Consider the following 13,754-nt stretch of genomic DNA (forward strand, 5'->3'; position numbering starts at 1 on the left):
CTGGATTAAAATAACAAAACAAATTAAAACACAATCTATATATTCTGGTTTAAATTAATTCAGGAACATGTCCCTTGTGCTAATGAATATGAGGAACTAATAACAACTTTAATTTACAGTTCACCAGAGATGTTAATTCATTTGTAACAGTATTGTACAGCTGTTATCAGTGTTTTGACTGTTTTTAATCATGAAACTCTCAAAAGACTGTTCTTCCAGTGTTTCTTTTTGCTTTTTTTCCTTTATTGAGAGTGAAAAATTTTTACTTATGAATTAGGGCTGCCACAAACGATTATTTTGATAGTCGACTAGTCACCAATTATTTTTGCGATTAGTCGACTAATCAAATCCATTGGACGTAAAACGTACAGCTTTTTGCACCAGTAGCATCTGCTCTTATATAACTATCATTAGCTTACAGCTTTAAGTGTTTAAGGTATGTGCTAACTAAAAAATTTTAATGAAATTTGCAGCCTCTCCGTGAATCGCTACCTTATCGTGGTGGAGGGGTTTGTGTGTCCCAGGGATCCCAGGGGCTATGTTGTCTGGGGGCTTTTGCCGCCTGGTAGGGTCTCCCATGGCAAATTGGTCCTGGGTGAGGGACCAGACAAAGAGCGATTCAGAAGACCCTTATGAAGAGAACATCGAGGGAACAGTTTACCCTGCCCGGGATAGGGTTACCGGGGCCCCGCCCTGGAGCCAGGCCAGGGGAGGGTGCCCGAGGGCGAGCGTCTGGTGGCCGGGCCTTAGTCCATGGGGCCCGGCCGGGCACAGCCCGAAGAGGAGACATGGGCCCATCCTCCCGCAGGCCCACCACCCGCAGGAGGCGCCATAGGGGTCGGGTGCATTGTGTGCCGGGTGGCGGCCAGGAGCGGAGGCCCTGGCGGACTGATCCCCGGCTGCCAAGACTGGCAATAGGGATATGGAATGTCACCTCTCTGGTGGGGAAGGAGCCTGAGTTAGTGCGTGAGGTTGAGAGGTACCGGCTATATATAGTCGGGCTCACCTCTACGCATGGCTTGGGCTCTGGAACCAGTCTCCTGGAGAGGGGCTGGACTCTGTCTCAGCCTGGAGTTGCCCCTGGTGAGAGGCAGCGGGCTATTCTAATATCCCCTCGGCTTGCTGCCGGTACGTGGGGTTTTTCCCAGTGGATGAGAGGGTTTGTTCCCTGCGCCTTAGGGTCGGGGAACAGGCCCTGACTGTCATCTGCGCTTATGCGCCGAGTGGCAGTTCAGAGTACCCAGCCTTCTTAGAGTCCTTGGGGGGGGTGCTGGAAGGTGCTCCACCTGGAGACTCTGTTGTCCTCCTGGGAGACTTCAATGCTCACGTGGGTAACGACAGCGAGACCTGGAGGGGCGTGATTGGGAGGAACGGCCTCCCTGATCTGAACCCGAGTGGTGTTTTGTTATTGGACTTCTGTGCAAATCACAGTTTGGCCATAACAAACACCTTGTTCGAACATAAGAGTGTCCATAAGTGCACGTGGCACCAGGACGCTCTAGGCCGTAGGTCGATGATCGATTTTGTAATCGTATCACCAGACCTGCGACCATATGTTCTGGACACTCGGGTAAAGAGAGGGGCTGAGCTGTCAACTGATCACCACCTGGTGGTGAGTTGGATCAGGTGGCGGGGGAGGATGCTGGACAGACCCGGTGCACCTAAACGCGTAGTGAGGGTGTGCTGGGAACGTCTAGCAGAGGCCCCAGTCCGCGAGATCTTCAACGCACACCTCCGGCAGAGCTTCAACAGCATTCCAAGGGAGACTGGGTACACTGAGTCCGAATGGACCATGTTCAGCGTCTCCATTGCCGAAGCTGCTGCATTGAGCTGCGGCCGCAAGGTGGTTGGTGCCTGCCGTGGTGGTAATCCCTGAACCAAATGGTGGACACCAGAGGTGAAGGGAGCCACCAGGCTGAAGGAGGAGTCCTGTCGGGCTTGGTTAGCCTGTGGGACTCTGGAGGCAGCCGACAGGTATCGACAGGCCAAGCGGAATGCGGCTCGGGAAGTGGCTGAAGCAAAAACTCGGGTGTGGGAGGAGTTCGGAGAGGCCATGGAAAAAGACTTTCGGACTGCCTCGAAGAGATTCTGGCAAACCGTCAGGCGTCTCAGGAGGGGAAAGCGGTGCTCTACCTGCACTGTGTATAGTGCTGGCGGAGCACTGCTGACGTCGACTGAGAAAATTGTCAGGCGGTGGAAGGAATACTTCGAGGACCTCCTTAATCCCACTGACACGTCTTCCGAGGAGGAAGCAGAGTCGGGGGATGAGGGGAATGACCCACCAATTTCTGGGGGCGAGGTCACTGAGGCAGTTAAACAACTCCTTGGTGGCAGAGCCCCTGGTGTTGATGAGGTCCGCCCCGAGTTCCTGAAGGCTCTGGACGTTGTAGGGCTGTCCTGGTTGACACGCCTCTACAATGTTGCGTGGAGATCAGGGGCAGTACCCCTGGACTGGCAGACCGGGGTGGTGGTCCCCATCTTTAAGAGGGGAGACCGGAGGGTGTGTTCCAACTACAGGGGGATCACACTCCTCAGCCTCCCTGGGAAAGTCTATGCCAGGGTGCTGGAAAGGAGAGTTCGTCCGCTAGTCGAACCTCGGATACAGGAGGAACAATGCAGTTTTCGTCCTGGTCGCGGAACACTGGACCAGCTCTTTATCCTCTCAAGGATACTTGAGGGTGCATGGGAGTTTGCCCAACCAGTCTACATGTGTTTTGTGGACTTGGAGAAGGCATTCGACCGTGTCCCTCGGGGTGTCCTGTGGGAGGTGTTGCGGGAGTATGGGGTGTCTGGCCCATTGCTACGGGCCATTCGATCGAAGTTATCTAAGTGACTTATATATCATGTTTAACCTGAGTAGCGAAAGACGGCATTGGGTTTGAAAACGATTAGCCGGGTGTCCGGTGTTCTCACGGGCTCTAGTGAGCCTTGCCCCCGGCTAGCTATCGAGCTAGTGGGTAACAGACGTCTCCGAAAACGTCGGAGCGCTTTTGAAAGTATGTGGCGTCTTGATAAACTGAGCAGATATTTGAAGTTTACACAGCTACATTCTCGCCTGAAAATACGTTAAACTTTATTTTGTGACCCAGAAAGAATAATAAGAGTAATATTGACTATGTGCACGAGACAATGCTAACTTCCTGGTTTGAGACCGGATGTGGGGTTGTGCATTTCCGGTAGCTTTACTTTGCGGTCAATCGCTACTGCGAAGATATACTCCAAAATCATGTCCAAAACTCGAAAACGGGAAGATTGCGTTAAGTTACAAAGAGCAGAAGGTGGGAACACTCACCGCTGTTGTGTCATAAAAAATCTAATGATCAATTTTGACGTTTAAAGCGTTTAGATCGATCAGTTGTTTACATCACTCAACACAAGCAGAACTGCATTACTGCATGCAGAAGACACATCGTCCACATTCAGAAGCACATCTCTGTATAATGACTGGTCTTATGATTGAAACAGGCAAATGTTCAGCATTCAAACTACAGGTGAAGAATAGTCAAACCAGATGTTTCCTCGTTATGTCGATATCAGCTAGTCAAGTACACACCTACACAGCATGTTAACAAACTGTGAAAAAAGCCACACAAAAAATGAATGATTGCTGGTAACGGTTTCTATACATTAGTATTTACGAAGGGTATGTTGTGGCTTACCTTCAAAATTACAGCGGTCCCTCGCTATAACGCGGTTCACCTTTCACCTCGCTGTTTCGCGGATTTTTTAGTGCAAGTTTGCATGCTTTTTTTTACATCACATTGTGTCCTGCGTCCTGATCGCTGCAGACGATCTCCTCCGTGACGTCTCTCCTGTACAGTACAGAATCGCTGCATCGATCGCTAGCAGTGTGACTGCAGTACTGTATGTCCACGAAACGTTTTGCACCGTCAAAAAATAAAATTGCCTACTTGATTTCACCTATCGCTGGTTATTTTTAGAACATAACACCCGCCATAAACGAGGGACAGCTGAGAAATATAACATTTGAATCCCTTTTCTCTTTTGCTCTGAGGCGCGGGGGAAAAATATCGACAAGTCGATGAACATCATTTACAGATATATTGGGTAAATGCCCAAGACATCTATAGAAATGTAAATCGCCGCTTGATTCATTCATTTGCTTAACTTGTTTTGGACCGTAAACCAGGCGCGAATAGGACACCGGAAACAAAGCTCCCCACAGGAGTTTCCGCACCGGAAGTAGCATATGCTAACGTGCACATAGTCAATTAAAACTAACTAGCTGCCGCCATTGTTGGAAACTAGGCTGGGCTGCGCTATGAATTCTGGGACACAGCTTCTTCTTCTTCTGGGTTTAACGGCAGTGTCACGGTTTGGCATGGCAGACCGTGGGGGGTGTAGGGAAGGAGGACCCAGGCGCGGTGCTCTGTGTGCGAACAGTGCGTTTATTTACAGTGTGGTACAAAACAACAATAAATCCCCGTGTTCTCCCCAGACTCCCGTGTCGTGTCCTCCTGGTGCTCTCTGCTCTCGTGTCTGCACTCCTGGTGCTCGCTGCTCTTCAGGCCTTCCACGCTCCTCCTGCAGGAAACAATAGCGGCAGCTGTCAGGACACTAAACAATGGCAGGCATGCACTAACTCAGTTCAACTGGATGACTAACGTGGAGACTCATGCAATGATCCCGCGTCGGTGGGAGCTCCAAGACTCTCTTAAGTAGCTCCCCCGACGAGGCCTGATCAGCAGCAGGTGTGTGGCTCCAGGTGTGGCCAGTCCCCTAGCAGGGCCACACCCACCAGGCCTGACGGCACCTATAAACGAGTGCTCAGACACACAGCCACCCACACACACACACATATGTACAAGCATAGAGAAGAAGGGGAAGCAACACCAAAAATACATAATAATATAACAGGTCCATGACTGCCCAGGGGTCCTGGGTCGCCCAGTCCCAGGACCCTGACAGTACCCCCCCTCTAAGGGTCGGCTCCCGACGACCCCAAAACAAAAACACAAACCAAAAATTACAGTACAACCAACCCAGGGCGGGCGGCAGGGGTCCAGGACGGAGGGCCAGAACCGAAACAAGCAAAAACCACAAAAGAACAACCCCCCCAAGGTCACAGTCCCAAGTCCGACCGCGCATCCCGCAGCGGAGCAAAAAAGAAAAACGCCACAAAACAGTCCCAGGCGGCCCATCATTACAACACCAGTTCAGGAGGCCTACCTCGAGTCCAATGGCGGCAACGTTGCAGCTCCGGCGGATGGCCATGGGTCCGGCAGCAACAGCAAAACGGTTCTGGGGGCCTGCCACTGATCCAGTGGCGGCGGAGCTGCAGCTCCGGAGGCCTGCCACAGGTCCGGTAGCAGCGGCGAAACGGTTCCGGTGGCCTGCCCCGGGTCCAGTGGCGGCGGCGCTGCACCTCCGGCGGCTTGCCCCGGGTCCGACGGCAACGCCGCTGTTCCGGTGAGCAACAGCGAGGAGTGGCACGTGGCCTATGAAGCGCTGGTCGCTGACGTGGACGCGCTAGACGTGGGCGGCGTGGAGGGCGCGCTAGACGCGGAGGTCCCCCTGACTCACTGACCTCCAGTTCTGGCTGAGCGAGTCCCTCCAGACCTCCGAGCTCCTCCGGTGTCAGCGCGGGCTCCACAGGCTCGCTGAGCTCCTCCCGCTCGCCGATCTCCGGCTCGCCGAGCTCCCCCGGCTGCGGCGCAGGCTCCTCCCGCTCGCCGAGCTCCTCTGCTGGCAACGCCGTTCGCTCCGGCTCGTTGAGGTCCTCCAGCAGCGGCGCTGGCTCCTCAGCTGGTGGCTTGCTGAGCTGCTCCTGCTCCGGCTCACTGAGCTCCTCCGGCAGCGGCGCTGGCTCCACCTGCTCCGGCTCGCTGAGCTCCTCCGGCAGCGGCGCTGGCTCCACCGGCTCGCTGAGCTCCTCCGGCAGCGGCGCTGGCTCCACCGGCTCGCTGAGCTCCTCCGGCAGCGGCGCTGGCTCCTCCGGCTTGCTGAGCTCCTCCGGCAGCGGCGCTGGCTCCACTGGCTCGCTGAGCTCCTCCGGCTCCTGCTCGCTGAGCTGCTCCTCGGCAGGCAGCGCGAGCTCCTCCGGCTCGCTGAGCTGCTCCGGCTCGCTGAGCTGCTCCTGCTCCAGCCCCGGCTCGCTGAGCTGCTCCTCGGCCGGCGGCGCGAGCTCCTCCGGCTCCCGCTCGCTGAGCTGCTCCGGCTCGCTGAGCTGCTCCGGCTCGCTGGGCTCCTGCTCCTCGGCTGGCGCGAGCTCCTCCGGCTCGCCGGGCTCCTGCTCGGGCAGCGCGAGCTCCTCTGGCTTGCTGGGCTCCTGCTCGGGCAGCGCGAGCTCCTCTGGCTTGCTGGGCTCCTGCTCGGGCAGCGCGAGCTCCTCCGGCTCGGGCTGGGCAGGTCCGGGTGGCGACATAGCAGCCGGTGAAAAAGATGGCAGAATGGCGGCTGCAGGCAGATGAGACGACGGCGGTGCTACAGCTGCAGATGGTGAAGCAGCGAGTGGTGTGGAGACCTCTGACCGAGGTGATGTTACCTGCGCTGTCGGCTTGTCCACTGCAGACACAAACACAGATGGTGAGGGAAATGGAAAATTGTCCGTACTACTCACCACAGCCGGCTCTTGAGATGTCCGTGGATCAGGCTGCGGTGAGGAACGCCGGCGGCGCGAACGTCGTTTCCGTGTAGACGTCGGGGCCGGCGTCTCAGGCTGTGAAACCACCAGCTGTCCGGGCCGGTGAGCAGCCTGAGGAGGAGAGTGGAGGTGGAGGGTGGAAAGCAGGAAGTCCAGGACAACTGGATTAAGGGAGTCCATCAGCCAGGGGAATTTAACAAGCGTCTCCTGCAGCCGCCTCTCCACGGCGTGACGCAAACCTTCCGCGGGCTTCTCCCACCACAACTCGCATAGGCGGTAAACCTTGTCCATCACCTCCCTCCTGAGCCTCTCCTCAGAGACCGCTGGGTCCATGCTTGGCGGGATCATTCTGTCACGGTTTGCCATGGCAGACCGTGGGGGGTGTAGGGAAGGAGGACCCAGGCGCGGTGCTCTGTGTGCGAACAGTGCGTTTATTTACAGTGTGGTACAAAACAACAATAAATCCCCGTGTTCTCCCCAGACTCCCGTGTCGTGTCCTCCTGGTGCTCTCTGCTCTCGTGTCTGCACTCCCGGTGCTCGCTGCTCTTCAGGCCTTCCACGCTCCTCCTGCGGGAAACAATAGCGGCAGCTGTCAGGACACTAAACAATGGCAGGCATGCACTAACTCAGTTCAACTGGATGACTAACGTGGAGACTCATGCAATGATCCCGCGTCGGTGGGAGCTCCAAGACTCTCTTAAGTAGCTCCCCCGACGAGGCCTGATCAGCAGCAGGTGTATGGCTCCGGGTGTGGTCAGTCCCCTAGCAGGGCCACACCCACCAGGCCTGACGGCACCTATAAACGAGTGCTCAGACACACAGCCACACACACATATGTACAAGCATAGAGAAGAAGGGGAAGCAACACCAAAAATACATAATAATATAACAGGTCCATGACTGCCCAGGGGTCCTGGGTCGCCCAGTCCCAGGACCCTGACAGGCAGCTGGCATCCTTGTGCATGCAGTGCTGCCATCTTCTGTTTCAGTCCGTTATTGCACTCTTAAATCCTACTACTTATTCCTGCGTCTTTTGGGATCTTACAAAGCTTCAAACGAAGCGTCGACTATTAAATTACTCGTCGACGATTTTAATAGTCGACGTAATCGTGACTAGTCGACTAATCGTGGCAGCCCTATTATGAATACTCCCAAGCAGGTTATTTTATTCTATAGTTAGTTTGTGTTTTATTGTGTGAATGCTTCTTTAATCATGTCGCTCTGGTTTTTCTTTCTTCTTTTTTTAAACACACTTTCAAATTTGGTTACTGTCTGCTTGTCACAAGTGCTATTGTAACATTAACCTCCAAAAATATTTTATTTTAACTGTACTTTGATGCAGAAGTTTCCTAAATTGTGTGCACAAGCTGCATGTGTTTATTCTACTAAAAACAACATCTTAAAAATCAAATACAAGTATGGGACATTATAATTACCAGACAATGGTGTCCAAATTTTGAATATCTCTTACCCAAAGTTAAGTGTGTCATTCAAATTAATGCGGTGGCTTGGTTCTCGTTCAGGATGCAATTTTATCATTAAGATAGTGTTCCTTAAATATCTGATACCGGAAAAATAAGCACCACAAGACATAACAACAAAATAAATTGTTTGAAAAGGTTGCTACATCATATAGATATTACGTATCAATATGCTTTTGAAAATAGTGCCTTAATACATACCTTGTATATAAGGAAGTAGAACCGAGGATGACCAACAGCAGACAGTAGAGGATTCCATCATTTTTACTTAGAGAAATTAATAAAAAATAATAATATTAAAAATAATACTAAATAAATCAAATAAAGTTTGGGCCTCACTTCATTGTTTTTCCTTTGACAGGTATACCAATATTTAGCATCAATTAGCAGATAAATGTCTTTACATAGGTAATTCATGAAGATTGCTAAAGCCTGAGTCATGCAGGCTTACAATGCTGTTGGTGAACATTTTTGGAACCATCAATCAATGGGGAAAAATGTGTATTCCCCTATTGCTTGCAATGCTAAAAGCCACTATAGTGAAACTAGTCACAAAGCTGTATATGGTACTGCACTGAAAACCTCCTTGCAATTGGTTAGGTCACTAGTGGGCTAGTAGGTAGTATTAACGTCTGGCTCCAAAACACTGACATGGTGGCAGCCAAAATGTTTTCCAGAAAGTCTAAAATCAATTGGGGACATTATGGTTATTTTTATGTTTTTTATACCTACAGATAAAACAACAAGGTAAGGAAAACAATAAGTTAGAAAGATTTCTAGAAATGCTCTCTCCTTCACTTGATACAAGTTTGTATAAAATAGAATCAGGCAAAGTGAAATCAATCCTCTTCTGATTACAATGGAAGAGTCTCGTTTGTTGTCAACTCACAATTCAAAATCCAGTTTCTGTAATAATAATGCCCCCCCCCCCCCCCCCCCACACACACACACACACATACAGACACACACACACACATTCCTACCAACAGCACCACCATCTTGGCCCACGCTCCTACCTCATTGTTAGGGAAAACAGCCCTGTCATTTTCTTCTTAAGCAGCGTTCTGATGGAGGAGAAAGGGATGGCTGGTTGACAGAATAAGACCTTATTGAAAAGAAAAAAAATAGTGAGCCCAACCTTGGGATAAATAAAGTAAAGTAAAGCAATAAAGTATCTTATTTCATGTAAGATATTTTCATTATCTTACATTCATTTCCTGGATAACCTGCCATATCCATAAATTATAAACTGCTCAAAACTGTTTTAGACCAACAAAGTCTATTGCTCATTTTTACAATTAAGATCAATTGATGTAAATCCGTGAATGTGAAAGCTTGATTCATTTTATCCAAAGTCTAAGCTACATCTGCAACTCCTCCTATACTCTCCTATACTTTGACCCAAACATCAAAATGATCTAGTGGCATCTAGGATTAATTTCTCCAATCTATAGCTTAAAGAATGTTTTTACCATTGAAACTTAAACCAGTATGTCATAAAATTGTGCCTATCTTAATTAAGGCAGATGGACATTGGTGGGAAGTAGCTTTAGAACTGAGTGACAGTATAGTGTAGCATACAGAAGGTGAAATGAGAGTTGAACACATCACCAATTTTCTAAGTAAAAGTATTTCTAAAGGTGATACTGGCATGTTGGTAGCAACCCATCGAATCAACACATTCAAATAAATCAACCCATAGCTGTCCATAAAAATTGCGTAATAATGAGAACTGAAAGACCAGTCAAGTATCGAATATGTTTACAGAAATGTATTTAATATTTCATACAAAATCCTTTGCTGGTGATGACAGCTTCAACACACCTCCTGTATGGAGAAACTAGTCGCATGCATCAAGTGTGATTTTAGCTGATTCTTCTACACAAACAGTTTTCAAATCCTGAAGGTTCAGTTGGCCCCTTCTATGAACTTTCCATAGATTTGATAATGTCTGTGGGTTCTCAAGAAATTTCATCGACATGTTCAAAAAAAATGTTTTTCCAAAAGACAGGGAGCACAAAATGGAGTGTCTTAAACTGGTACAACCTGTATGGGGAACATACATATGTATATTTTTTTTTACATTATCTCCGGTGCCATTGTGTAACTCAGTTGAATGCACAAGTCCAGTAAAACCAGTTTTATTTGTACCTCTTGAGAGACAGCAACCATTTACCATTAGATTCCTGGCCACAAACCTGTGTTAGTGTTAATGATGAGAATAACAAGAAATTTGTTAAAAATGAAATGAAAAAAAAGTTCTGTAGTCTAAGTCTTCCATGCTTAAAATTTAAACAAAATTCATACATGGTTGCCAGTTGAACCACACTCAGTATTTATAGTGCATAAAATGTGAAAATTCACCGAAGGATTGTGAAGGGTCATTATTTAAATTGGACTTATCTCCAGAGGGCCCCAAACTACAAAAACTACAGTATCACAAGTGTTGTTTCCACTACATGAAGAACAGGATGAAATACCTACTAAGTGCTGTGAACTAAATAATAATACATCCTATTAATTCATTTTACATTTTTTACATTTTTTCCACAGATAAAATTTGTTACTATATAAGTCACAGAGTAGGTGAGTGACAACTCTTTTATGTAGAAATTTAATGAGGAGTCAGGAGTACATTTTAGTTTTTCATTTTATTTACATTATTATTATTATTATTATTGGCAGAGTAACTTTGTACGTGTTCACTTGTAGGAAAGTAAAGTAAAAAAGTAAACTTACCTGGATTCACAGATATATCCAACACCTCGATTTAACTGTATAAAAACTCTTTGCAGCTCACAGCCCGACACACACCAACACAACAGCATAGATAGCACAGACGTAAAGACGGCGAGGCGTGATTGCAGGTGCCGCTCAGGTGCGTCCGCCTCCCCTGCAGCGGCGCTGCAGACCACGCCCCGCCACACACATTAACCAGGTAAAATACATATTTAGGCAGAATTTTGCAAATATATATTTTTCATCTTTTAGCAGCATAGTGCTTTTTTTCCAATTATTTTTTAAAAGTCAGGTCAAGGCTCCAAAATCCCAAAGGCAATATAAGGGTGGCGGCTCACAGCAGTTTTTGTTTGCTGGATCATTTTAGTTCAGCAGTACAGCTGGATGAAGTAATGTGAGATCACTGGGTGGCTTAAAAGGGGCTACGCATCGATAGTAGAAACATTGGTCGGCAACCCTTTGATTGGTCGGCGAAAATGTCGAAGGAGCGCGCTCAGTATTTTTCGGCAGCAGAGCAAGAACTCTTGATTTCAGGAGTTTCAGAGTTTAATTAAAACGCAAGGGAACACTGCAAAGGCTGCAAAAGCAAGGAGAGAGGGCTGGCAGAAAGTTGCTGACAAATTAAACTCGTAAGTAATTTATTATATTATATTACATTACATTATATCATATTATATTATATTATATCATATTATATTATATTACATTATATCATATTATATTATATTATATTATATTACATTATATCCTCTTTCACATTAGAGCCACAACAGGACCCACTAGAACATGGGAACAAGTAAAAGTGAAATATAAGAATATTCTACAGAATGGTAATATTTATCACTTATATTGCTTTTAGTCTCTTGAAAAGAGACCCTGAAATAATGTGTTTGTTTGTTTATAACAGCAACCAAGAAAAGGGCAGAGCAAAAAAAGACAGGTGGTGGTCCTGCACCCCCTCGTCAACAAGTTGGTTAAGTAAATAATACCCTCACGGGAAAATCGATATCTCTCTATGAGCACACTGTCGCGCTGAGCTAAAGGATCCTGTCTATCCCGCAATATACGCTGAATTCTGAAAACTCTCCTTATCAATCTTGCATCTTCCGCAATGGGTTGCTCGCGTACAAACGGACAGGACATGGCTGCAACAGACTTCCCAAATCCACCTTCGCTTTTATAGCCGTGGTCTCTCATCTTGATTACACGAAGTAATTTACTATTACTACTCTAAAATATGAATTACATCTGAAATAATCAAATACATGAAATAGAATGATTAATAGTACATTTCCCTTTTTTTAGGAAATGACCTGTATGTATCTGTATGAAATCAATAAAAGAATCAAATACTGCATTATCTTTAGTTACATTGATAATATTTATTTATGGAAATTATTAATTAATTAGCGAGGTACGAAGAACGGACCCCAGGTCTCTGGAGAACTTCAGGGCATGTTGAGGTGGCAATTTAGCCATTTAAATCAGCTGTGTTGGATCAAGAACATACATTTATAAAAGTGCTTTAAATCAAGATTAGACGTTGTATGAATTAATTAAAGTGAAAACCCGCAGACCTGAAGATGGAGTGTCAGGGAGTAATGTAAGCCCACTAGCAAAATAATACAGTGTAAGCTCTGTATTCAGACAAGAGGCGGAAGCCAAAGGAGAATCAATCAGGAGGAGGGCAGCATTTATCCAGACTACAACAGCATGATCACAAACTATACCATCATATAAACCTGAACGTAACATGACCTGAGTGTGACAGCTGTTTGTAAATGTGTCATTGGAAAGAATTTGCTAGTTTGATTAGTTCAGTTTATTTATGCAGTTTCATAAGAATGGTAGGATAATTAAGAGCCTCCTCGCTCTCCTCCGACCATCTCTGTACTGTGCGGGTGGCTGGTGGCTCCCTGCACACTAAGGGCTCATACACAGGGACAAGGTGCACCAGGTTGTGGTCAGATCTGCCCAGGGGAGGGAGAGGTGATGAACTGTATGCCTCTTCTGCATTGGCATAGGTAAGTCCAGTGTTTTATTGTCTCTGGTTGGGCAGGTCACATACTGGGTGAAGGTGGGCAGTGTGGAGTCCAATGAGGCATGATTGAAGTCCCCTGATATTATAATAAGGGCTCTCGGAGATTGTGTTTGCAGTCTGCTGACCACTGAATGGAGAGTGTCACTGGCTGCATCCGCGTTGGCCGGGGGGGAACATACGCTGTTATCGCGATAACATGCGAGAATTCCCGGGGCAGGTGGTACGGACGCATGCTCAATGTCTCTGCTGCAGAGTTGTTCTTTCACAGTGATGTGCCCAGGGTTACACCATCTGTCGTTAACAAACAGTGTCAGTCCCCCTCCTTTCCTCTTACCGCTCTCTCTCGTCCTGTCTGCTTGCAGCATCTGAAATCCCGGTAGTGTCACGCTCGTGTCCGGAGTTAGCGGTGTTAGCCACGACTCCGTTAGCATCATGATGCTACATTGCCGGTGTTCCAGATCTACTGGCGTTTAGATCAACTGGCGTTGGTCGAACAGATGTGTGGCAGTCTTGCGTTTCAGGAGCTGCTACCGACAAACCAGCAAAAAAACGCCAAATGTGTCATCTGTGACACTTGTGAGGTTATCTCAAACACACTCCGTCAGTCTTGATGCTGTTGAACAACAAAATGTTTAAAAATGTGGCGAGTTTACCTGGTGATATCCTCATGCGCGACGCGATCGCGAAAACAGCAAACAATTAACACCACGCTGATGTTGTTCACAGGACAGCAAGAGTAAACGATCGGGAGACTCTTGTCGTCGTTATCGTTCCCCTCGCACGTTTTATTTCTCCGGTTTCAGCGTTTTTGCTTCACAACTAAAGCGAGCAGTTTACTTTGTGCACTAACATGGACTTGAGTCAACCAGCGCCACCTCTGGCCAAGTGC

General features: G+C 47.8%; 1 protein-coding gene and 1 long non-coding RNA gene across 2 annotated transcripts; both read right to left on the reverse strand.

The window, feature by feature from the left end:
• Positions 1-5,082: 5,082 nt before the first annotated feature.
• Positions 5,083-7,242, reverse strand: LOC146394102 (uncharacterized). The gene is made up of 2 exons (XM_084924708.1): positions 5,484-7,242; positions 5,083-5,244 (listed from the first exon to the last, which is right to left on the reverse strand). The coding sequence occupies exons 1-2, from the start codon at positions 6,968-6,970 to the stop codon at positions 5,187-5,189; spliced, it is 1,545 nt and encodes a 514-aa protein (XP_084780834.1). The 5' UTR covers positions 6,971-7,242; the 3' UTR covers positions 5,083-5,186.
• Positions 7,243-9,841: 2,599 nt separating this feature from the next.
• On the reverse strand, positions 9,842-13,754 carry LOC146394103 (uncharacterized). The gene is made up of 2 exons (XR_014802536.1): positions 13,519-13,754; positions 9,842-13,389 (listed from the first exon to the last, which is right to left on the reverse strand). It is a non-coding gene; the product is annotated as an uncharacterized LOC146394103 (long non-coding RNA).

The sequence above is a fragment of the Perissodus microlepis genome, chromosome 1, assembly GCF_051167445.1.
Source record: "Perissodus microlepis isolate ML-2025 ecotype Zambia chromosome 1, ASM5116744v1, whole genome shotgun sequence".
In the NCBI taxonomy this organism is placed as follows: Eukaryota; Metazoa; Chordata; class Actinopteri; order Cichliformes; family Cichlidae; genus Perissodus; species Perissodus microlepis.

What these genes read in the sequence shown, in the direction of transcription:
- LOC146394102 (XM_084924708.1), bottom strand. Translation starts at nt 6,970, where the DNA reads ATGGCAAACCGTGACAGAATGATCCCGCCAAGCATGGACCCAGCGGTC. An exon ending in CGCCCACGTCTAGCGCGTCC is followed by an intron (nt 5,245 to 5,483) that starts ACGTCAGCGACC and finishes TTTGCTGTTGCT; the next exon opens with GCCGGACCCATGGCCATCCG.